This window comes from Oryctolagus cuniculus, chromosome 3, assembly GCF_051225735.1.
Source record: "Oryctolagus cuniculus isolate XC-2025 breed Fujian yellow rabbit chromosome 3, ASM5122573v1, whole genome shotgun sequence".
Taxonomy (NCBI): Eukaryota; Metazoa; Chordata; class Mammalia; order Lagomorpha; family Leporidae; genus Oryctolagus; species Oryctolagus cuniculus.
Window position 1 is genome coordinate 67,836,263 of NC_142869.1, and position 25,301 is coordinate 67,861,563.

Consider the following 25,301-nt stretch of genomic DNA (forward strand, 5'->3'; position numbering starts at 1 on the left):
CAGCAACCACGGGGCTGGAGCCTGGTCAGGGCCTGGCTCCGAGGAGGGCCGTGGAAGTGAACACCAAGTTCACAGGCATGGAGCCATAAGCGGCCCCGGGCACTCAAACATGGATGGATTCCCAGGGTTCTGCAAATCAACCTCATTTTGTGCTGTAATTCATCTGGTTGTAAAGTACAGCTGAGGGGAAAACTTAATCTGAATTCTTACAACAAAAGGTTGATAGGTTTTATTTACCATGGAAGCCTTTTACATTACATTGTATATTTATATGTGAGGTCATATTTTCATTGTTCTGAGTAGGCCTAAAGTTACTGAAATGACAGAGCAATTTTAAGGGGTGGACAGTTTGGTGGCCTTTCTCAAAGGCAAAGGGGGAATGGAGCCATCTTCTTTATGATAAAGTCACTGCCAGACATTATTTCAGTGGCTGCCACTTGTGAAAGAAAAGGTGAAATCAAGCAAATGTCTCTGAAATGCAAGCTCTTAAATTGAATTTCCGATGCCCATCTCTTCTAAGCCTTATACTAGTCATGGAGCTGGGGGTGACAGAAGGCCTTACTTTGTGAGGTTGGGTTTATGAGAACTCAGTCAATAGCGATTTTGAGGAAGAGTGAGTGAGTGTGCGTGTGTGTTCTACATTTAAGGGTCAAGGTAACAGGTGAGGAACTGGACTATTAATTCATAGCATATTTGTGAGAAAATATTTCATGAAGCTAGGGCACAGACAGGCAGAAATGCATAGTTCAAACTAGACAATAGTTTATTCGAGGATTATTTTAAGTAAGTTTATAGTTGGCTTGAATATCTTGGGCCAGGTATGAGAGCTCGCGTGTGTTTAAGACAAAGACAATAACAGTCATAATTTCTGGTCTCAGCTCTGTCCTTGCCTTACCTCACACTGGCCGGACACTTTCTCCTGCCCCCAGTCTGCAATGTCAACACTATGTATCACACACAATGTCAAGGGGATAAATGAGATGACATTTATAAAATACTGGAGTTCTTCAGGAACAACTATTCTCTAAGCATAAGTTTTAGACACTGTATTTAGGAAATTGCTTTGCAACTGCCCATGGCCTTCTTCTGGCTCCAATTCAGTGCTCATCCCTTCCAACTTTCCCCGGTGAGCCTCACCTATTCCAGTCACTGCGCACTGTTGGCCATTGCACCCACACAGCACAGAACCATCCATCCAGCTGCCACAGTGGAAGCCTCTGCACCATGCTGGCTCCTCCCTCTCACTCACTCCACGTCCAGCTAGACACACAGATGGTGTCACTGGTTCTGCCTCAGTGTGTCCTGAGACCTCCGGCACTAGCACAGGACCACCTCAGATCCTTGTCACTTTGCACCTTTTTGTCTGCACTGTCTACTCTCAGGTCTTTTTCACTCTTACCCAAGAAATTTGCAATTCTTCCTCCTCCATCTCTCAGAAGAGCCCTTGCAAAGACATAAATTTGATCCCATCTACTCTCTGCTGAAAACCCTTCACACTCCATAGCTTAGCATACAGCACAGTTTTACTGGTCACCAGCCCCTGTGGAACTCTGGTAACACCATTCCCTCTGCTCCAAGCCAAGTCTCCCCAGAAGGAGGGTGCTTGATTCGCGTTATGAGGTTCCAAGGGAATTGGCTCAAGGAGACCTTGCTGCATCTCTGGGCATTGAGCGGCCCAGCTTTTGCACACACTGCTCCTTTGGCACTCCACATCTCCCTTCCCAACCGTTCAAGTTCGGGTTTAAGCATGACTCTACCATGAACACTTCACGACCAGCCCCATGCCTTTTTGCATCTGCTGTAGCTCATCCAGCGCACCTCCATAGGGTGATACCCGTGGCCTTATAAAAACTCGTCATCCCTCACCCATCTTATCCGTTTCTCCCAGCTGTGGAGTCCGTGCAAGCCAGTACTATGCTTTTTGACTTTGTGTTCTGATCGTTTAGCATCAAGTGAGGCATACGTTAGGTCACCAGTAAATGTCTACTGAATGAGTGGGTGGAAATGATTTCTCTGGATGGGTGACCAAGCAGCAGAACAAGTTGTGGCGACTTTAGCCTTGTGAATAACCTATGACTCGAGTACTCTACACAACAAGATCAAAACTAGACCATAGACCATTGTATCTAGAGCCAAATATCATCCATACCTCCTGATGTAAACACACACACACACACACTCCAGTTTTTCCACCTTAACAAGTTGTTTGTTAACTGGAATCATTTTCTTGGCTGAGACTTCTCTTGATAAATCTCTTTCAAGGGAATTCTCTCCCTCTAACCACGGACAAGTCATGCAAAAGTTGAAACAGAGAGAGCTCAAATTAAATGCCACAGAATTGAGGGTACTAAAGAAGGCAGATTGAGATGTACACTTTGTTTATCATGGGATGGACTTGGGGGTGCCCACAACTGCAGAATCGGAGGCTTAGAGGGGCCTGAGCCACTGCTAGAAACTTCCTCTCCTGCTTCCTTTCTACAGCTGCTCTGAGAGCAAGGATGGACAGACAGGGATCCACGCCCAGACGGAGAGGAAACACACTCACACCTGAAACCGGGATTCACAGCAGCTTTCATTCAACCAAGTTTTGTGGCCCAAACCAGGGAGGTAACGATGTCCAGTGAGCTGAAGCATCACCACACCTGTAGTGGCGCGGGCAATACACTCCCTGCCTGAGCGTCTAGAAACAGCGCCTTCTGTATACAGCCCCAGGGGCAGCTCCAGCCCGCACAGCAACTTCTAATCATTCCCAACCACTGGCTCCCTGGAATGCCTTGGAGAAAGCATGGTTTATTAACAAAGGCCAGGTGCCCAGCTGAGCCCATCCCAGCCTCCCCGGAGCAGCCAGACCCGGGTTGTGAGGAACCGTGTTTATAAGACCCTGTTGCTTCTTCCAAGGAGAGTTATAAACAGTGCAGTAGCTAAGAGCTTGGGTTCTGCAGACAGAAAACCTGTGCCCAAGCCCTTACTCTACTACTTGCTACCAATGGAACCCGTGGACAAGTTATTTCACCTGCAGGAGCCTCGGTTTCCTCATTTACCAAACGGGGGATGGCAGCATTCGCACCTCAGTACTGGCACACAGCACGTGGGCCATCTGTTCTGCTTATCATTAGCCGTCTATGGCATTCTAAATGCCACCCACCTGCGCTGACTCCAACACATTTGCTCCCTAGGCCAATTAAATGTCACTTGAAGAGCTAAAGGCTGATGGAATGCGCGCTGGTCACACCGGCTGGTAACTGGGGTCGCCATCTTGCCTGCAGTTCCATTCTCGGTGCTCTTTTTATGAAACATTCCCTTAAAGAGACAGCAGACAGGTGGGCACCCCGTGACTGCGAGCAGTGCAAATGGTCACAGGGTGCCCACCGCCTGCCCTGGTGCCTGTGCCCCACTGAGTTAGCTCGAGGGCGTGGGCGGCCCCACACAGGATTGTTCAGCTGAGCCAGAAAACCCCCAGTCTGGGTTACAGAGGCAGCTGGCAGCCCAACTGCTAAATGCCATTTTATGAAGCCTATAAATTTATTCAGAATCGTATCCACAGCTGGTGTGAGGGGTGTGTGTGTGTGTGTGTATGTGTAAGAAATCAGAGTTAAACAGAGATAAAGTGAAGTAGACACAAATTTACCCAAGAGATTTAAAGTGCCATTTACCTGTGGGCCAGTTCCTGGTTTCAAGTGAAAACCAAAAACCAGTTCCAGGTTCACGATTTTTTCCTCATTCTCTTCAGGCCCACCTCCCGAGTCCTAAAATGCAAACGAAGCACCATTGATTCTAGCTGGTGTCACTGTGACTTCTTGTGCAAAGGAGAGGAATTCTCAGCACTGGTTTGTTCCATGTCGATCAGCTGCTTAAACTTTTGGCTGGTTTGGATCAAGCTACAGGTTACAAGTACTTGTAGCAAGAGAAATGACACATGAGGCCTTAGAGAATGTTGCCAAGTGACCTCTCGCATGCACTCGACTGTCTTCTGTTTCACAGTCCTCGTGCGTGCTGCAGTTCTCCCCTGGGAATGCACTCTCCACCTGGGGATGCACCGAGACTTCAGCAGCATTTTCATGCCACTCGAGGCAGATACTTACCAGCTGTTCCCAAAGAGGGATTCTGAGCTCAGGCAGCAAATGTGGACAGAGGACCGAGCAGGGGGCAAAAATGTACCTTCGGGGATCTCACCATGCAGCACCACTGCTGCTAGCGACTGAGTAGGCCTCTGCATTAATTGCAAGTTTCTGCTTTTTCAGCAAAGCATGCCCTATTCCTTTAGACTCTATTCAAAATAGTATGTTAAATACAGCAGTCCCGCTTATGCAGGACTTTGTTCTCCATGGTTTCAGTTACCACAGCCAACTGCTGCCTGAAAACATGGAGTGGAAAATCCCAGAAACAAACAGCTCATAAGTCTCACTTAACTTTGATCACACTCCATTGTTTCAACTGTTCTGTTTTATCCCTGTTGTTAACGTCTTCCTATGTCTAATTTATCAGTCAAGCTTTATCATAGGTATGTATGTGCATCTGGGCTGGGATCCACCGAGGGTCTTGGAGTTGTAGCTCCCATGGATCAGCGAGATAACTGTATACATTTATGGTTGCTCCAATAACAAATCCCTCACACTCCGATGCATTCGATTATCCAGAGTGTTGCTGTGTGAATTCCTTCAGCGACTTACAGAGAAAGGCTCCTGGGGCCAGGCGAGAGGCCACAGGTCCTCACTGACAAAGCTGGCACTTAGCCCTCCTGCCACTTAGGTGAGACACGGTGTTCTTATCATGAATGCGCTGTTAACATTTCAACTTGTGGGGAAGTGGGGTGTTCAATGTAAACACATCATAAGCTTCAAAGAGCCTTTGTTGGACAGATACAATTAAATTTCACTTCAAATGACAGTTTCCGACATTGGCAAATTTAGGCGTGGATGCAACAGGTGCGTGTGTCAATAAAAGTGCATTCTCTCAGTAAGACAAAAACTGTACTTACCTTAATGAGCGGTGGGAAGTGAAACAGGTTCAGGTAATCATGGGTCAATTTCTCAATGGCTGACTGTAAAAACAGAGTCACATGACCTTATTAATGACTCAGTAATACCAGGAGAGGATTAAAATTACCAGGCACACATAAAGGCATTCTTTCTTTACATGGTTCATAAAATCCCTGGGGGATGTTACTATCCATCACCTGTGGAGCATAAACCCGATTTCCAATGTAGAGTGGTGGTTTGCAATTAAAGGAACGGGATATTGTAAAGACGCTAAACCTCAGCCTGAGCAATACACAAAACCCTTCTTCAAACAGCAGTGGTGACAAGTCAGTGTGCTGCTGTACCGACTACAGCCGTCTCTCCCAGTAACGGTGGGAAAACAACGAAGCACACGGACAGGCCACGCAGGAAGACTGAACTCTCCCTAACGGATTTAGTGTGTTGTGCAGGTTTTTCTATGAACCCAACAAAACCCAAATTGTAAAGGAGGGCAATTTAAATTGAGACTTTTTGGGATACTCAGACATAATTCAGCTTTTTCTGTGAATGGATCATGCGTAGAGGGTATAAAAGTGGCAACCTGAGCGAGATCAGATTTTTTTAAAAGCAAAACGTAAGCTCTGCTCCCGATTCCAGCTTCCTGCTAATTGCGCTCGGGGAGGCAGCAGGTCATGATTTAGGTGTTGGGTCCAGGACTGAGTTCTCCTCGCCCTCGCCCTCTCTCGCGGAAGCTTGTCCGGACCACTCATGGAGGGGCTGGGTTGAATGGCGTGCACCTGGGAGCTGCACTAGCTCTGGCAGGCCCTCTAACAGCAGCTCCAGCCTAGGCTGGGTGCAGGGTGGTCGCTGCGCTGACCTACCCTCTAACAACCGGCTTTCCAGCACCTGCATACCTACTACTCCCCACCCTCACCCCGAGCAGGCAGATGCTACCCTTCCCCAACATCTCTCCACTTCCAATCCAATTCCCTGCCAATGTGCCTGGAGAACCAAGGGAAGATGACCCAAATCCTTGGGCCCCCGCCACCCACGTGGGTGACCTGGAAGAAGCTCTGGCTTCCAATCGGTCCAGCTCCGGCCACCGCGGCCATTTAGGGAGAGCACCAGGGATGGAAGAGCTGCTTGCTTGTGCTCCCACTGGCTCGCAGTCTCCCACTTCCGGGACAGGCACTCCCCCCCAACTTCCTCTTCTCTCCCCTGCGGGGGCTCTTGGCCCTTGCTGGCCTCCCGCATGCCCTCTCCCAGCACCGCAGTGCAGCCGCGGCCCTGACCGTCCGGGAGGTGCCTTCCTTCTAGCATCTCTTCAGTGGGAGAGAGTCATACACCACCCAAGGAACCATTTCCAGGGGGCCTGCTCCCCGTGCTGTACGGCCGCCCTCCACCTAGTTCCAGAATTCTTTCAGGGAGCTAGGCCTCCTCCCCCACAAGCCTGGTCCCGCCACCTGTAGCTCTGGCTGGGCCTGCTCTCTTGGACCCCGGTGTGAGTGGCAGGTGGTGGGCAGCCTGTGGCGCTCTCTTACTTGTGCGCTTTTGCTTCAGGAGCCAGGCCTCACTCTCTCCCTTGTACGCCCTAACTGGGTTTGCAGAAATCTAGCCTCTCCTGACAACTCCACTGGAGACTTCTAGAAGGGAGGTGTGAGAGGCAATTCTGAGCACTCCCCCCAGCTGCTCCCCCGCCAGGCGGAAGTCCTAAGCCTGCACGCTCTGGCCCACCTGTCTGCTACCGCAGGTGAGTTCACCTCCCAGCCGGTTCCTATTCTTCCCTACATTCTCTCCTGTTTCTCTCTTAGCTCCTGATTCTCTCCGTCCTTTCTAATTCCTACCTACATTCCCAATTCTGCCCTTCCTCTGTAACCCCAAGGCTGCGTACTCCACGAAGTTCTCCCTTTCCAGCTCCCTCTGGGCCCCTCCCAAGCCAAGGGAATGAATCAGCTGCCTGCGGGAAGCTGCATGCCCGTGTGCTGTTTCCTGGGAAGTAAATTCCTCCCCGGGACCCTCCTTGAATCTTCACAGGCCCACTCTTGCAATTAGTAGGCGCTCATTGAATCTGCTGAGTAGTAACCAATACAGCTGGACACGGCTTGCCCTAATGACACAGCCAGTATTTAGGGGGACCCCTCCCCCAGCCGGACCATCCTGGGCCAAGTCAGGGGATACTCAGTGATTTTGGGTGAGTCGTTACAGCTCACCACCCCCTTTCACCATAACTGGTTCTTTTTCAAAGACAGCACAGGAGAAGGGGGGCCCATCTTATTTGGTCTCTGCCAAATTGTTCAAGATTCACAAACTTTCTTTTGGGATTCTGACATGGCTTTCCAGGGCAGATTTGCACACGTCCAGGTGGAGCTCAAGTTCTTTGCCAGCCTTTGAGATATGTATCTTAGACAAGTTATCCTGCCCCGTGCACAGGACAGAAGAGATGGCAAGGCCCAGCTTTCTGTCTGGGGGATGGTGTCTGGGGTTAGTGCCTGGCCGTTATGCAGAGGGTGCTAAGGGCTGTAAGGACGGATCCGTGCACGGATCTCAGCTCTGCTGAACGCAGCGAAAACCTTCTCTTTGGCCCTTATTGGGGATTTCTCTAGGAACGCCAGCGTGAGCAGCTCTGAGGAGAGGGGAGAGGCCTTTGGGGAGATGTGGATTTGGGCAGGAAGTGCTTTCTCTACTTTTCCTTTTTTATTCTTTTCTCTGTTTAATTTTAAAATTTATTTTCATATTATTTGAAGAACAGAGAGAGACACAGAGAAGAGCCATCTTCCATCCATTGGTTTACTCCCCAGCTGCCAGCAAGAGCCAGGGCTAGGACAGGCCCACACTGGGAGCCAGGAACTCAGTCGAGGTCTCCAACATGAGTGACAGGGACTCGAGTACTTGAGCACCACTGCTGCCTCCCAGTGCATTAGCGGGAAGCTGGATTGGAAGCAGAGCTGGGACTCCAAGCCCGGCACCTGCATATAGGACGTGGGCATCCAAGCGGTGCCCTAATTGCTGTGCCAAACCCCAGCCCCCTCTCCTTTCTAACTTGTGCACACCCCTCTATCCACCCAATCTCTCTCTTGAAAGAGACTGAGTAATAACAATGTCCACACAGATGCAAGCAATTCTTATTAGGTTTAGTAACGAAACGCGAAACCCCAAAACAAACAAAAACAGATCTGGTTGCTAAACTGCCAAAAGCAGCAATGACCACATCCCTGCCCCAACCAGAAGCTATGGTAAGCCTGAAGCTTCAGTGGACCAGCTGGGCTCTCCTGGGCAGGAGGGTGATGACAGCGCACAGAGGGAGGCACCTGTCCCCAGGCACAGCCATGATGACTGCAGATTCCACACACCTTCCCATCACAGGTTTCCGTTTCACCTGGGTCATGGGTCATGTGCAAGTTCCAGGACCTGAGGGGTCTCTAAGGGGCGCCGGGCCCTGCAGTGTTACGGGGAGTGGCTGCCTGCTATTCCAGGCTGTTCTCCAAGCACCGCACCCCCTTTCTTTCAGGTCTGCACACTAGGCCTCCTTCCACACTCAGGCCTCTCCCTGGGGACCCCCTCCCTTTGCCTGGCTAACACCCACCCCTTCCTCATCCCAACCCCACCTCCTTCGTGGCCTCTTGCCCAGTGACACCTGTCTTCTCCACCAAACCTGTGCCTTCCTGATTGCACAGGGGTGACGTCTGGGTATATCCAGGTGGGTTCTGCTGTGCCAGGGAGTGACCTTGGCGCTGCATTTGGGGGGGGGGGGGAGTCAGGGTCCCATGAGGACAGCAAGCAGCACAGCCCAGAACCATTGATGGGCCACATGGCAGGTGCTCCACCAAGACGGGCCGATGGCGCCTCCCGCTCCAAGGTACCTTTAGATGGATGATATGCCCCTTGGAGACAATGCCCATGTCTTTCAAGTCTTCTTCCTCCAGAAGGAGCAGCCGCTTCCCCGTGATGTTGTTCTCCTTGAACAAGCTGGCGTACACACTCATCTCTACACAGGAGTCGCCTGGAGGGAGCAGGCGGGAGGCAAGACAGAGTCAGCCGCCGCCACAGCCAGCGCAAAGCTGCCGCCGTGCGTTAAGAAGGGGAGTCATGCCACTTGCCTTTTGTGACGAGCTGCTGAACCCAAAAATACTGTGGAAGAGAGGACAGATTTGCTCTTGAAGATTCACACACAGTCAGTGGCCAGTCATAACACAGTACAACACACAACCCGCAATGGGTCACGATAGCCTTAATTCCCGGCTCAGCCCACGAAGCTAACACGGAGCAGTTTTTCTCTGTAGATTTAGCGTCTCACGCTTTCAAACTAGAGCCCTCCCTCCCTAGGGGCCGGTGGACGGATGAAGGGCCTGGGGCTTTCCTCCTGCTTTTGAGGGGAGTGCATTTTAAAACCCTTTCCTGAGGGTTCTTGGGATGGGGTGTTTCCACCGATGTGCCAGTCGTCCCCTTCGAGAGGGGACACACAGCAGAGCACAGAGACATGGACAGAATGAGCCCGTGGCATGAGGGAGCCATGTGGCCCTGCAGTGGACTGGGTGTGGCAGGAGGCTGGGCTCAGGGATCCCTGCCCCCAGGATCTCACCTGAGCACCGGTGGTCTCTCCCACTACCAGGGTGAAGGCACACAGACAAGAAGCCTGACTTGGTCCCTCTGATTCTCGGGGTGTAGGGGAGGGGGAGGTCCTCCCCACTGGAATTTTATTTAAATGGCCTGGAAGCCACCCAACCTCAGAACCAAGCCTAAAAATAACCGTTAGAACCCAGTGCTTTTGTAAAAATGTCTTCTCAAGTGAGATGGGCCAACTTGGCCGCTGGGGATAAAGAGATGACATCCAGGCCCGTGGTAGAGGAGAGCCCAGATCCTCTCTCCACGTGAAGCAGGGCTGGCAGGGGAGCTCGGCCGCGGGCTCAGTGAACGGGAAGGCACAGAGGCAACTGGCACCATGTTTCCTCCTTTGCAGAAGCCAAAGACGTCCGCTGACGCTGAGGGTGTTTCATTTCACAAGAACTCAGAGGGCAGAGAGGGACATGCCCCGGCCTACAAGTCAGGATGGGCTGTGCAGACAGGCCTTTGGGAGTTTCTGGAAGGGAGTCAGTACCTGTGGTACCTGGCCTGTTCCCTGGGGTGGGGCCCATATCCGCTAAGACTGGCGCCGCATCGTTTGCCTTTTCTTCGCTTAGTGCCAACCCTTGCATTGTAAAATGGACTTGGACAGGCCTAAGTCCCTGAGGTCTCTGATCAGGAATTCTCAGACCTGGCTGGTCACTAAGGAAACAGGTACGGCAAAGCGGGGAAGGGGGAGCATTCCTTGGGTTTGCTGCCCATCGGGCAGAGGGCGGGACTTCCTTTGGACTAAACAGGCTGCAGAGACTGGCAGAGGGAGGGTGGCAGGTCCAGGCAGAAGGAGGCCTAGTTCAGGGATGCCTGGCACAGCTCTGCCAAGATCCCCACGGTTCTCCACCGTGGTTCAAGCCCACACTTGGCACGTTAGGACCATTAAGTTCAGTACTTTTTCAAGTATGTTTACTGGGCACCCTGGGTCACTGTTTACTTTGCCAGTGGTGTTTATTGTACTCTGGAATACTTCCAGAGCGAATGGGCGAGACCCTCTTATAAGCCTGGAAGAGCTACTTGCTTTCCTCTTGAGGCTTTGTTTTCAATCATTATTGCATTCAAAACTTCAAAAATCGGAATCTGTCAACTTCAGTTAGACCTTCCTAAGGAGCAAACCCCTCTAGCTGCATTTTAAAGTACGTGGACTAATAGAAGAAACACCTGCCCAGCTCACATGAGGCATCAATACAAGCTTACCACGTCGTCTTCGGTCCACGCGCCAATCTCAAAGGAAGGCAGCAGCTGCGTGGGAAATACGAATGAAATGAAAAAAAAAAAAAAGGTAACATTATCATTTTGGGGGGTTTATCCTCTTGTGTCACTCTTAGCTCCCAGCTGCTGCTCTGGCCTTATTCCTCCTGCGGGGCAGGTGGACAGGAAAACAATTTTCCTGAACTTAAGAGGAAATGCTGAGTGCTTAAAGGATCTCTGAACCTAGCAACTGGGAACGCCACCGATCTCTCTGAAACAGTCCATGGTACTTCGTGAGCTGTTTCAGGAGGGACTTCATAGAATCTGGCATATTCCTTGGTTTTACATCCCACAGCAGGGCCTTGGTGGTCAGGAAATTGTTGACATCCACCAGAGAGCAGAGCTTTCCTGGGAATTCTCAGGGTGAGGGTCGTCTGGTTATTACTGACAACTCTCAAGCTGCCACTCGGGAACCAGATGCCCCACCACGACCGTTCTCACGGGTGAGTGTGAGTGTTTAAATGTCTCACTTGCATTATCTTTCCAAGGCCCATGGAGGAAGGATGCGTGCAACGGGCACTGTTCCAGGGCACTCAGACTGCAGACTCGCGCTCACTGAAACAGACGAAGTCCCTCGTGTCAGGTGCACAGCGTGGATGAAGCCTTTCACAGGGCACGTCTGCCCACACCATTCTCAGAGACAAAGAGCCCCTCGGCCGTCATCTAAATAATAAATGCTTACTTAAGTTGAAAAAGTTGGTGTGGCCTCCGGGTTGAATTAGAATTTGATTTGATGGAGTCATTAGCCTTTAACTAGCTGAACTTGTCAAAATGTTTGGATGGCTCATGAGAGAACACGGCAAAGTGCCATTCAGCCTCTTACAAATCCTATTTTCTTATGAGTGAGATGGAAAAAGAATCTGTATTTGGCTGCTTTTATGATTTGTATTAAGAACCAGAGGATGGTGGGTGAATCTCTCTAATCTGTATTCATTTTCTAAGTACATGCTCCAAACTCTGCTAGCAAAAAAAGACAGTGCCTGTCTTCATGGAGCTTTTTAACTTAACTAGAGGGTGGAGCGGGTACGGATCATACACGGGGGGGCCCAAGGCCACCCTCTCAGTTGATTCAGTACCCTGCAGACAAGAGCTGGTCAGTTTTTGTTGACCAGCTTTGCAGAATGGATAAAACTGAAGGGTGCTCTTACTAAAATCCTCAGCTCCCTGGCAGAGGTCAGTGCCTGTGAGTAGACTGAAGACTGGGGTCTTCACCAAGGGTTTCCCAGCAGAAGACAGAGGAATGAAAGGCACAGGGGCTTGAGCAGGGCACCGCGGGGCAAGAAGAAGACAGAGGATTCCAGATGGAGATGCAACCAGGCAAAACACTGGCAGTGGTAGGAGCTGGGGCAGGGCAGGGTAGGGGTGGCATATTCCCCTAACTGGGCCACACAGGCAGTGAGTTCATTCTGGAGAGAAGGGGACAGGAGGTGGACTCTGGGTGGTCAAGCAGAACGTTTCGTAAAAGACCCCCTGGCTGGGGGCCGATGTGCTGGTGTAGTGGGTTAAGTCACTTCCCATTTCCAAAGTGCTGGTTTGCGTCCTGGCTGCTCTGCTTCAGATGCAGCTCCCATCTAATTTACCTGGGAAGATGGCGGTGGAAGATGGCTCAAGCGCCTGGAGCCCTGCTACCCATGGGGGACACCTGCATGGAGCTCCTGGCTTCTGGCTTTGGCCTGGCCCAGCCCTGGCTGTTGAGGACATTTGAGGATTGAACCAGTGGATGGAGGATCTCTCTATCTCTACCTCTCTCTGTTGCTCTGCTGTCTACATAAATTAAAAAAAAAAAAAAGCCCACTGGTTACAATAAACAGGACCATACAGTCTAAGCACCACAGACAAGTTCCAAGGACATGCAGTGTGCATGGAATTGTCATGATGCCACATATGCTCTGCTGCCCCCTGCACTTGGATTCCCCAAACGGCACAGCCCCCTGGCTCCCCTGAGGCATGTAGGTGTTGCCAAGAGCGCTCACCTGCTTCATTTAAGTGGAAAGAAGAGAGACTTGAGGAACAGAATCTAGAGCTGAACTGGATCAAATGAAGTGCATGACAAGCTTTATTTCTTCCCCGGGCAGCTGGATGCAGCTGCAGGATCATGTCACTCCCTTCTTCCCAACAGCAGAAGCGAGTAAGAAGGGACTTGTTGATTAGTTCAAGAAACAAGAGGCTGAGTTACACAAACATTTCCCAGCATCAAGGCCGCCTTTTACAGGAAGCAAGGGGGATGTGCAGCATTTTGACTTTTATATAATTCCCAAATGTTGTGCTAAACCAAATTGGGAATTAAGTATTTTTGATGAGAACAGAGGTTGCAAATGAAGCAACATCTCTGGCTTGAATGTGCACAGGAGAGCAGTTCTCTCCCTCATCTGAGGATGGCTCATCAGCAGGAGGCCAGCCGGCCTGGAGTCAGCCTGGCACTCACTCCAGCAGGGTCCTTTGCACAGGCTCGCAGAGATCAGTGAGCGGAAGGCTGGAGCTTGGCGCGGCTTCCAGGCGGTTTGCATTTGGCAAACCAGGGACGGGAGTTAATGGTCTCCAGCCACACAGAGGCTAGCAGTTGCCTTTGTTTTCTGCACCTTGTTAACATATCAGTGCTAGGCCCTGGGATCAGTTCTAAGCCTTTCTTTCTTTCTTTGGGGATTAAAAAAAAAATCCCTCATGACTGCCCCACCACTTTACAAATTCATTATTTACACTCCAACTGACTTCAGGGGGGAAAAGTGAACACTTGTGCGTGTGCCCGGATGACGCCGATTCCGACCTAAATGATGTCTTATGTACACAGCAACACATAACAAAGGGATTTACTGTCAAAACGTTTATTGCAAAATGGAGTCTTAGAACAAAGGAGAGCAAAGCGAAGTTCACATCAAAACGAAATGTATGACACCGACTTGGATCTCTGAATACATTGTGGCCTTGGTGCTGGAATTAGCAACTTCCAGCCATGAAGTCAGTAACTCAACGGTCTTAGCGCCTAAGAGTAAAGCTTAAATCTTCCATACAAACACGATACAGGATATGTGGCCTAGGACTTGCTCAGAATAACATTGCAATCGAGTAACTGAGAACAAGCTTTTGTTAAAACACACGCACGCGCACACACACAAAATAAAGTGATAATGCCATCTAGTCAAAGCTCACACTCAAAAGATATAAATATTTCCTATTATTTAATACAAAATTTTTAAGAGTGCAAAAGCGGTTTGTGCAGTGTACCCTATCTGACAATAAAAGATAAAACTATTCTGCACACAATATAAAATAACTCATGTAGGCGCTTGAAACTCTGGTTTTGGAGTAAATAACCACACGCCAGAAAGCTCCTCTTGGGCAACAGAGTGCAAAGGAGGCTGGGAGTGTGCGGCAGCCGGGCTGGAGGCCCAGAGAGCCCGGGACTCACTTCCCGTCGCAGAGATGCTGCAGACAGCTAGCCGACTATGCTACAATCAAAAAAATACAGCAGATGCCTCTCCCTGGCGGTGCTTAAAGTCGAAAAGGAAAACAGTCTTACTCCCAAGCAGCAAAAGGTGCCTGATTATAGAAAGTACGCTCTGTCATGTATTTGGTATGGTGAGACTGCTAGTTTGGAAAGCCTAGTCGAACAAAAATCCAAAGAGAGCACGAATATTTAACTCAGAACCCAAGTTCCCAAGTTCTCTTTGACAAAGCGCTTACCACTCCAGTGACAAGTCTGAGACACAAAGGGATGGGCAGAGGCCGGTGATGAGGGGTCTTCCTGGATCTCCCCCACCCCCTTCCTCACCTCCGAAGCTCTCATCAAGTGTGAATACCTCAGCTGCAAACTGCCACCAACAGCCCTCAGGAACAAGCTCTCTCCACTGGTAAACTGTGATTCTGCTTTAAAAACATGACTGTTGGGAAAGAGGAGCCTTTGAAGGTCCTCTGGCTACTTTGCAGAACTGTAGTGACCTCAGTGAGTTTTCTTATTTTGTATTTGTTGTGAAGTTAGCAGGAGTCTCCCCTGTTTCATGACACTTCCTCCAGCGTTTTTCAGGGGGAAAGAAACCACTTCTGTAAGTGGTGATATAAGACAAAGCCACAGCGGCACAAAATTCACAATGGGTATTGTGGCAGTTCTAAAGAAAACCCAGCTTCTGACTTGAGCCATGTTGTGGAACTCTTTCCCCACGGAGAAGGGACGGTGCTGCGGGTGTGGTGGACTGGGTTGGGACTGTCCATGGCACGCAGGAAGTTGTCAATTTTTGGCACTAAATGCTGCCCCAGTCTTGGTGACAACCAAAAAATGTGCCCCAGCCCTCCCAAACCCTGGTAACAGAACTACCCGGCTGAGAACTGGTTTTTATCAAACCCTGCACAGGGGCAACCTTGCAAGTGAAGAGGGATGGCAGGTGTACGACGCCCCCAGGCATGACCACAATTTAAGGTTTCAATTCTTATTCTGCAATCTCTCAATTTCTGCCATTTCTCTTTAACTCTTCTCTTACTACAGGTACAGTTTTGTGTAAGTCGGGGAATGGGAACTAAACCCAACAATGGAAGTTTGCCATTTCAAACAGATAAGAAGTGAATCGGAAGCTGTACAAACAGCATCATTTTTAGAATTCTGCATACGGCCAATTGTTTTTTTAAAAACTAGGAAAACAGTCTAAAGTCTTCTAAGTAATCTTTATACACAGAGAGCAGTATAAAGTTTTGTTTGGATGACTCAGATGTCAGGGCCTTTTTAACATTTTCAGACCACTACAAGGTAGAATAGCCTATGTTACATAGTCAGGATCCACAGCTCGGTTCTAAGCTCCTCCCTGAGGCCCATTCTGCTGTATCTGAGCTCACAGCTGCTGCAAGGTTGAGTCCTGAGCTACGGCCCCTCCAGAAGACAGCAGCAGTTACAAGGCGAGGGAAACCCTGCCTAACTACCGGTCAATCTGGCTGTAGGCAGAGTCCTGTTGCTTTTCTCTTTTGGTCCTGTTGGCCTATTTGGATGTTTTACTAATGCACCAAAACTGTTTTTGAGCAGATGGATTTCCATGTAGAGTTAAAAAAAATGCCTTGCCCAGTTTCATCGGGCTTCTATGTTGCGAATGTGTCGCTGACTACTCTGACACGAGTGGCAAGGTTTACGTTTTCACATCAAGTGCACAGATCCCGTAGCTCGTGGACACCACTCACCATCGCAGCTCTCTGCTTCCCCGTCCGTGAGGCTTTTCCTGATCACACGGGCCTGACCCCCGTGCTGTGTTGTTTCTTTTCCCCATTTTTATCTCTCCCTAGCATGTTGAATGATGCATTTGTTGACTGCGGCTCACCATGCACTAGCACATGAGGTCCATGAGCACCAAGACTTTCATCGCGCCAGTCCCTAGAGCAGTACCTGGCACAGAGAAGGGGCTCAGTCCGTATCCACTGAACAAATGACTTTACCTCTGCCAGGAAGAAGTGCAAGAGGCGTGTACACCCCAGGCCTTTGGCTGTCTCCTTCCGGTTGCTGGGCCCTCCTGCCCCAGGGCAGGCTGGGCAGCCAACAGTGGCAAGTCCTGCCTCTGCTCCACTCCAAGATTTTCTGCTAGAGTCAGGGAGCGTTCCTCCGTGTCTGGGCAGGGCCAGGCTGCCTGCCTGCGGGGCGTGGGCCTGCATCTGCTGTGCAGAGACAGGGAAAGCATGGCAGAGCGGGTGTGTGCGGAGCCCAGCTTCCAGCAGAAAAGTACACCTGCACTGGCCTGCAGACGCCTCCGACCAGGTGAGTCTGGCCAGGGCTCTTGGCTTTGCAAGAGCAACAGAACAAATGTGTTTGTACAGCTCACGTTCTAAGAATGTTCTCTTTATCTGTCCTGAAAGCTAGCCATTTAAAATTTCATTTCATGCTATTAAACAAGTATCACTTGAAACTGATATTGAGATTACTGAAACTGCTTATTTTTCAGTCTTTTCACTGGCACAGTTAATGACGTTAAGTTAGTGTCTACTGGTCACTTACCATGGGCCTGGTACTGTATGAAGTGCCTCATACATGCCCCTGCCTATAATACTCGCAACAGTCTTTAGAAGTAGGTTTTCATTTGTCACATGTTCAAGATGAGCATAACGTGGACTCGACAATTAGCCCAGGGCTGTGAAACACCCGGACCCAGGGCTTGGAGCCATGATCAGACTCTGGGTCCTGTCTGCGTCACAAGGCTGTGAAGACTGCTCTACAGCTCACAGCCAAGGCATGCTACCCGTTTACCTCTCTCCAGATAAGCTCGCGCAGCACGCTGGTCACTCAGCTGTAATTCTCAGTTCTCAATTGGGTGAGAGTCAGCAACTCTGCACATTTTTAAGATCAAATATACTTAGAGACAGCGTCAGGTAACATCTGTGATGGTATCCTGTCTTAAAACTTCCATAGAAAGAACCACCAACATACGGGTACTGGTTCAAGTCCTGGCTGCTCCACTTCCAATCCAGCTCCCTGATAATGTGTCTGGGAAAGCAGAGGAAGGTGGCCTAAGTGCTTGGGCCCCTGCACCCATGTGGGAGATCAGGAAGAAGCTCCTGGCTCCTGGCTTCAGACTGCCCCAGCCCTAGCCATTGTGGCTATTTGGGGAGTGAACCAGCAGATGGAAGATCTCTCTCTCTCTAACACCACTTTTCAAATACATAAAATCAATCTTTATGAAAAAACAAAGAACCACCAGAAGCATTTTAGTTTAACACATGAATGAATTTAGATTGGAAAAGTCTTTGTTCTTTTGTCTTTGTTAACTTACAGGTGTTTGTGATTTAATTTTTATTTATTTATTTATTTGACAGAGTTAGACAGTCAGAGAGAGAGACAGAAAGGTCTTCCTTTTTCCTCTGGTTCACCCCCCAAATGGCTGCTATGGCCAGAGCTATGCCGATCCAAAGCCAGGAGCCAGGTGCTTCCTCCTGGTCTCCCATGCGGGTACAGGGCCCAAGCACCTAGGCCATCCTCCACTGCCTTCCTGGGCCACAGCAGAGAGCTGGACTGGAAGAGGAGTAACTGGGACTAGAACCCGGTGACCATATGGGATGCTGGTGCTGCAGGGCATAGGATTAACCAAGTGAGCCACAGCAACGGCCCCTGTGATTTGATTTAAACAGTGTTTGATCGCTTAAGCAGGCGCTGACGAGGACCGTGTGCTAACGACCTGTGCACCAAGGGGCAGCGAGGTTTACAGAGCGGCCCTGGGACTGGCTTCTCTCAGGGCCTCCCCGCTCTGAGAGGGCTCTGGGCAGGCTGGCCTTGGCAAGGAGAGAACCCTTCAGCCAGCAGTTCTGCCCAAGGAAGGACACCTTGCCTTCGCTCTTCCTTTTATAACGCTTATTTTCCTATTTAAATATCTGCATGTACATTTAGAATCCAGGATGGTTACGTGCCTGTGGAAAAGACAACCAGCCACACCCAGCCCCGGCTGAGACAGCAGGGCAGGCGTGGACGCAGCACTCACAGGCCTGCAGGGGTCCCTGTCCCTGTCATGGACAGGCCGAGTCCCCGATGCCACGGCTGGGACAGCTGGCAAAGCCTGCGGCATCTGCTGGTTGGTTTCAAATCAGAGCACTTCTGCACGTGGGCTACTGAGAACACGTGAGGCTGTGCTGGGGGCTACAGGAAACTCTTGCCGTTTAGCTGTTCCTGGGATGACATTTTGCTCTGCCCTTCTCTCAGCTCTGTTTCCTAGTGGCTGGATCTGAAAGCCATGCAGCCATTGCTGACGCCTTAGGGAGCGTTGCCGTAAGAAAAGACAGACACGCTAGGGAAGGATCCGGTGTCAGGGACAGTGAGAGGTGAAGAGCGCTTGCCCCAAATGTTAGCTTTCCCAACCAACCGGATGGAGGAAACCAAGTCAATGACAAACACTGACATTCTCCTTGGAAAGGACAAAGGCAGAGTGTCACCAGTTTAAAAACAGCAGTGTAGAGGACCACAGGTTTCTATAATCAGGCACCGACTTGCTGATTCATAAATACCGCTCTGGTTTAATTCCCCCCACCCCACCCCCGGCCCCGTTTTTTTCTGTAAGCCAAGAAATCAAAAGTGAAACTGATAAAGAAACGACTGTCATTTAAGTGTGTTGGCCTAGACATGCGTGCTGGGTTTTCTGCCTCCTCCACTGGGGTCTGCACAGACTGAGATAGCGAGTTTCTTGCTCTTTCGCTCGTGTCTCTGGACAGTCTCGATTTTCTCACTTGGCTTTCTGCTTTCATTCGCTATTGTTGTCCAGGCCATCCTCCTCACCGTCATCACCGTCATCGTCACCTTCTGACAGGTCAAAATCACTGAACCCCAGGGCCATGTGGACCTTCTTCCCCCTCCTCTTGGATGTGGTTTTGGAGGAGTTCTGCTTGGCCTGCATGTTTATCTGCATCCCCGAGTGCAGCACGGCTCCTGCTCTGTTCATGGAGAAGATATCCCCAAAGCCCATGAGCATCATGGCCTGCAGGCTGGGGCTCACGCCGTGGCCCTCCCCGTTACTCGCGGCCGTGATCTGACAGGACATCTCTGCACTGTTTGACTCCTCTGTTTTAGACTCAAAGTAAGACTCCTCAGACATTCTTGCAGCAGCAAGAGGCAAGAGAAGCTATCAAAAGGGAAGAAAGGACAGAAGGAAAAAGAGAAATTAGGACCAATTCAAATCAGGGGAGCAGATACCACAAAATTAGTTGGCTGTGCACAGGGGGTGAGTGATTAGTGCAGGGGACTATGCGGGAATCACTCGGTGGCCCGGCTCCCGGCTATTTGCCAGCATTTATCGACGACAGGGTCAATCACGACCAAAGTTTGCAGAGCACCACGGTAAGCCAAATTTCAAACGGAAAAGAAACTGCACGTTTTAAGCCTTCATTTTGCTTAAAACAAAACAGCTTTTTAGGATTTCTCTTAATTTCCCCCCATTTCACCTTAGAATCATTTAGCTAACCACTATTTATATGTATGTATATATACTTAAAAGAAATTAAGTAGAGATTAAATCACAAAAATTAAAAACCCTTGTAGAGAAGGAGAAGCTTAGAGGAAGCACAACACCAGGTGAGCAATGGCGATGCCCTCGGGGCCGCGGCTGCCAGTGGCGCGCTGGCGAGGTTAGTACCCGACGCCACACTGCAGGTGAGCCTAGAATGTACTGGTGTCCGCTCACTGTCTCTGGCAGATGTGACGTTACACTGCTTATTCACACCACTAAATAACTGATTTGTGAACAAATTGTAGATTCTGTCTCCAAAATTTAAGTTAAACACAAACACGGAAACTGAGGGAAAGGGAGTGAGTTATCACTTGATGCTGTTCGTTTTCACTGTTCTCTAACATTCAGGTGTCCTTCTTTTAACAGCGTATCTCAGAATTCTCCTTCTCGCCGTGGTAACAGACATTTTCTACCTTACGTCACTATTTTGAGTGGCAAACCCGTTCCCGTAAATGTCTGGGGAAACTCATTTCAGGGATAACCCTGGCATGGAAACGGGGCAGGGAAGCATTGCTGCTACTTCCTTGCATTTTAAATCGGGCGAATTTCAGATGAACCTTGTTCAGCTGGCGTCACCGTGGATGTCATCCCCTCCTGGTGGGAAGGCGCCTGACAGCACCCATTTCCTAATTTTTAAATCCAAGTTGCAGCTGAGTTTAAGAAAAATAAATGGCTCCTTCTATTAGAAAAAGACCTCTGGAGTCGTCAGTTCAGTAATAACTTCGTGTGAGTCAGCTCAAAAGCACCGGGCACACGGAAGACAAATACTGCTTTAGATCCTTAACCACGGGAAGCAGCATATTATTTCCTTTGCGATTAAACTTTCCAGATCTCCAATTTGTTCTCAATTGTTAAGATTCTCTCTAGAATTCTTTGTTGCTTATTTTATTACTTCAAGAGTCTTTCCTTGCATTCTGTTGGATTCTGACGATCTCAACAAATGTCTTTCAAGTAAGATTTTATTCTTAAAAGAAAAATTTTTACAGCAAGCTACAGCCATAATTAAAAATAAACACGATCCACCTTTCTGCATTGAGAATTCACCTTCCCAAACTTCTTTTAACTACTCGTTTCAGTTTTAGGAAAGAAAACAGTGCTCCTGAAATGCGCTTGATACGATTTTCTGTGAAGCTACACAGACGTTACGCTTTTCTAATTAAGGTGAGGCTGCCTACGGAAAACCTAAATCTCCAGCCACTTCCTTTTTGAAAGGTTTATTTTCTCTCTCTCTCAGAAGCCTCATTTAGAGCCACCTAGAAGCTGATGTGAGGATAAAAGAAAACGCCTCCCTAGAAAATACCTGAGCACATCCTGCCTGCCTTCAGAAACGCCAGCTCTAAGCGGAGGAGACATTCAAAGCATGCCCTGGGAAGGAGGCAGCCTTAGCCGCCTAAGCGGGGTGGGGGGAAGGCGGGAGCCCTGGCGGAGAGGAGACGGCGCCTGGCGCTGCCCACTGTCGGACGGACGGCAGCCTCGGGCGGCTCCTGGACAGGAGTGAGCGAGTGAGCACGCAGCGTGTTATCTACCGCAGCACTGTGCCGCGGGGAGCGGGGCGGCCCACCATTTCTCAGCCAAACTGAAGCCAGTAAGCCAGGGGTTCCCAAGCGGCCGCTCCCGGGCATTTCAGGGCTTTCCTTACAACAGGACCCCGAGGAAGAGTCAAGCCATGCAGTGCCGCAGAGCTTCAGACGGCAGTGCGTCTCCCAGACGGAACAAGAGAGCCTCTCGGACGTCAGAGGGCGCCTGGCCCTCCGCAGCCCGCGAGAGCGGTGCTCCTGCGTGGGTGCCCGGGGCCGTGCCTTCCCACTCTCCTGCCCCAAGCAGTGCACTCAGAACAGGAAATGGCCCTCGGCCAACGAGGCTAAATGCAGGGAACTTATGGAATGGGATGCTTCTTAGATGTCCCATGACGGTCTAATGCACAGCAACTCAATTGTTGTTTTGGGATTCCCTGGATAACCAAAGTCATTTTTCAAAAGTTAAATTAGGCCATGAATATTTAACTTCATTGTATTTCCCCTTCTGTGGACGTCCAACTGCTTCTCCACACCAGGAAAGGAGACTGCCCACTTGATGCTTTAGACGTGGGAAGACACCTAACACTCGGGCATTTGCAACTTAACGGCCATTAAGGATTTTAAGATAGGAAACTTTTTGAAGATCACAAAATAAAGCACATTTAAGTGGTTTTTGGTATAATTGCCATCAAAAAATGAATTGAAAATGTATAAGAAGCTTACTTTTATTTTAACATTACTTGTTAAGCGGGCAAATAACGCCCACTAAAAGGCCTAGGAAAATAAATGTTAGATTTATACTTAATTCCTGGAAATAGAGTCCAGAGGATTGTTGGACTTTATTTTTAGATCGTTGATATTTGGTTAGACTGTAATACATCAGCAGGTGGGCTACAAAGGGGTACATAATGGAATCGTTAAAAAAAGAATTTTTACTTTGCTCCAAATACCAGGCTTAGGGGGATAAACAAGCCTCTTCCCAGGGCGAGGCACAGTGGAGCTGGTCCTTATAGAGGCCTCGCCAGCCACGTGGGTCAGAGCCCTGGAGCTGTCACTGAGGGGTCACATTGGGACAGCTCCTTGTTAAAAAGGCAAGCATGTGCAAGTGCAGGGGGGCCGCCCTGCTATGCCATCCACTGATGGCTGCCAGCCCCCCAGGAGGGCACACGCTAGGGATCAGCTGCCCTGCTGTGCCGTCCACTGATGGCTGCAGGTCCCCCAAGAGGGCACACGCTAGGGATCGGCTGCCCTGCTGTGCTGTCCACTGATGGCTGCCGGCCCCCCAGGAGGGCACACACTAGGGATCAGCTGCCCTGCTGTGCAGTCCACTGATGGCTGCCGGCCCCCCAGGAGGGCACACGCTAGGGATCGGCTGCCCTGCTGTGCAGTCCACTGATGGCTGCAGGCCCCCCAGGAGGCACACGCTAGGGATTGGCTGCCCTGCTGTGCAGTCCACTGATGGCTGCAGGCCCCCCAGGAGGCACACGCTAGGGATTGGCCAAACTTAATTTTTGTGATTCTACTAGACTGAAAGGAGACCCACTCTTAAAGACGAGCCAGACAAGGGCTGAGGCTCTTCCCTCTCTTGCCGGCAGCTGGTTCATGTGTGAACGCGGGCACTCGGGCACACGGGCTAGAAGCGAAAGGGGAGAAGGGGAGGCCACTCACCGGGGTGTTGGACTGCTCCGTCAGCTTCTGCTCCCACATCTTCAAACGTCTCTCTCGTTCTTTAAGTTCCTGCTCCTTAAAGCTGAGGTCGCGCTCGAGTTTCTTTAGCCTCTCCAGGGTGGCCTCAATTTCGCACCTGCACAGGGACAACAGGATGAGGTCTCAACTTTAACAAAGACACAGGGAACACCTTATGGTTCCTTGGAACACACATCAAAGCCAAAGACTAATTGTGTTTCCCGGTCAGCAGGACACCACCGCACAAGGACTCTATCCTATCCTTACAAATCAACAGGTCGTTGGGAAAATTAAGCTCCAAAGGCGGCAACAAAGCATGGATGAGCCACCGGGGCGTGGCACAAGCCATGGAACCGGGGTCCTGGTTTAGCCATTTAACAGATGTCTACATTCAGCTGGTTCTTTACATCTACAAAGCTGCTGTGTGCCATCTCATCTCTGCCCCACGACAATTCCAAGAAACAGGAATTAATCTCGTATGATAGGAAGTTGACAGCCAGACTTGGTGATCAATAGCACATCATTAGTAAGAGGCTGAGACGCACTGGCAATCTATTTCTTAACCTGACTCAGTTTCCTTGGCCAAAGGGAGTGATGGTTCCATGATGTGTGGGCTCCCTTAACTTGCCTGACTCTAAGAATTACCTGAGCAGCTTGTTTTAGAAAACTCCAAACCAAAAACCCAACAAAACACTAATTTCGAGGGCCCTTCCTTGGCACTCCCGATTTGGCAGGGCTGCTGTTCAATTACTGAGTAAAACTTCATGAAGGAGGTGAAGTCTCTACTGGGCTTTGAAAAGTGCTGGCATCCCATATGGGCGCCAGTTCGAGTACTGGCTGCTCCACTTCCGATCCAGCTCTCTGCTATGGCCTGGGAAAACAGTGGAAGACGGCCCAAGTCCTTGGGTGCCTGCACCCACATGGCAGATCAGGAAGAGGCTCCTGGCTTTAGATCGGTGCAGCTCTAGCCATTGTGGCTGGTTGGGGAGTTGTCTCTCTCTCTCTGCCTCTCCTTCTCTCTCTCTGTGTAACTCTGATTTTCAAATAAATAAATAAATCTTTTTAAAAAAAGCAACATTAGGGTACTTTTGCAATAACGCATGAGCATCTTCAGAGGGTGACTTGGGGGCCGGTCGGGCGTGGTCTGTGGGGAAGTGGCAGCAGCCTGCGCTGTCACCGAGGGGGTGCTTCTGCCAAGCCAGTGCTGACACCCTGCCTGCGGCACTAAGCTCACTGATGTTCTGTCTGATCCGGGTAAATGGCCAACACGTTCTGTTTCACTTGTGTGGGCCCCACGGGACTTTAAGCCCTTCTGGAAAACAGATCAGCAGTTAATGGACAGGGAAGCCAGTGGCCCAGGCACCCACGCTCACAGCGAGACCATGCCTCTTCAGCCTGCGCTTCCCCACGCTGTGCCCCCACACCCCAGGGCCTCAAAGGGTGTGCACTGCGGGAGGCCACCTGCCCTGAGAGAGAAATCAGAGCTGGGGACAATGCGTAAACAGCCGTGCCCCTGCTTCTTTTGGTGCATTGTTTTGCATGGAATATTTTAGTTGGTGAATTTACATAACTTCCCTGTTCTAAAAATATACTTAAATGTCTTAGTGGATGCACACTAGAATTTTCTCTTCAACCAACCAACATAAGTTTCAACTAGTATCAATTTTCCATACACTAAAAACAGGCACTGAACTGTAATTATCTTCTTTCATTAGAAACTTACTTTGAAACAAAGGTCAGTTGATAAATACAGCGATACAGTTTATAGATTACATGACAGGAGCATATGTACAGTGAGTGTCATATGGTACACGATTTGTGTTAATATCCATTGCTTCGAGTCCTGCTTTTTGTTTTCTACAGAGCATGTCGTGGTAAGAGCACTTTGATCACTGAGGAAAAACACAACCAACAAGGTGTTTAACCAGGATGCACAGCTCTGAATGCTCCGTCACAACACACAGGGCTCACTCTGCAGACCGCAGGGCCACAGTCACAGGGTTAACGAAAACTGAAAATACGGCCAACAGAAAGACACGCTGTCAGGGCTGGTAAAGCCCTGCAACGCCTGCAACGCCTGCATAGCATATAGGTGCCGGTTTGAGTCCCGGCTGCCCTACTTCTGATCCAGATCCCTGCTCATGCCCTGGGAAAAGCAGCAGATTTCCAAATGCTTTGGCCCCTGTCGCCCATGTGGGAGACCCCAGTGAAGCTCTTGGCTCCTGGCTTTGGTCTGGCCCAGCCCTGGCCATTGCAGCCACCTGGGGAGTGAACCAGTGAGTGGAAGATCTCCCCCCCTTCTCCCTCTCCCTCCTCCTCTCTCCCTT

General features: G+C 50.0%; 1 protein-coding gene and 1 long non-coding RNA gene across 20 annotated transcripts in view; one reads left to right on the forward strand and one right to left on the reverse strand.

Moving 5' to 3' along the window:
- MAP3K20 (mitogen-activated protein kinase kinase kinase 20) overlaps positions 1-25,301 on the reverse strand; it is a 175,140-nt gene that overhangs the window by 25,827 nt on the left and 124,012 nt on the right. For 6 of the 13 annotated variants that reach the window (XR_016231496.1, XM_008258756.5, XM_089329061.1 and 3 more), the window contains exons 11-16: positions 22,957-23,092; positions 10,767-10,811; positions 9,056-9,086; positions 8,819-8,958; positions 4,979-5,041; positions 3,654-3,746 (exon numbers count right to left, since the gene is read on the reverse strand). Coding sequence is in view for 11 of the 13 variants with exons in the window: in XM_008258756.5 (XP_008256978.2) it covers positions 3,654-3,746; positions 4,979-5,041; positions 8,819-8,958; positions 9,056-9,086; positions 10,767-10,811; positions 22,957-23,092 (508 nt within the window). In the remaining 2 variants the exon portion in view is untranslated. Of the gene's footprint in view, positions 1-3,145; positions 3,301-3,653; positions 3,747-4,978; positions 5,042-6,010; positions 6,159-8,818; positions 8,959-9,055; positions 9,087-10,766; positions 10,812-13,626; positions 19,388-22,956; positions 23,093-25,301 lie in introns of those variants that run through there. The other 7 variants (XM_089329063.1, XM_070070686.2, XM_008258757.5 and 4 more) reach the window with 5 other exon arrangements.
- LOC138848979 (uncharacterized) lies at positions 6,119-15,102 on the forward strand. 7 transcript variants are annotated; one of them, XR_016231501.1, is made up of 6 exons: positions 6,119-6,260; positions 6,566-6,708; positions 8,952-9,129; positions 10,136-10,232; positions 10,663-10,851; positions 11,309-15,102. It is a non-coding gene; the product is annotated as an uncharacterized LOC138848979 (long non-coding RNA). The 7 variants fall into 7 exon arrangements; XR_016231500.1 differs by having other exon boundaries at positions 10,694-10,851; XR_016231502.1 differs by having other exon boundaries at positions 10,739-10,851.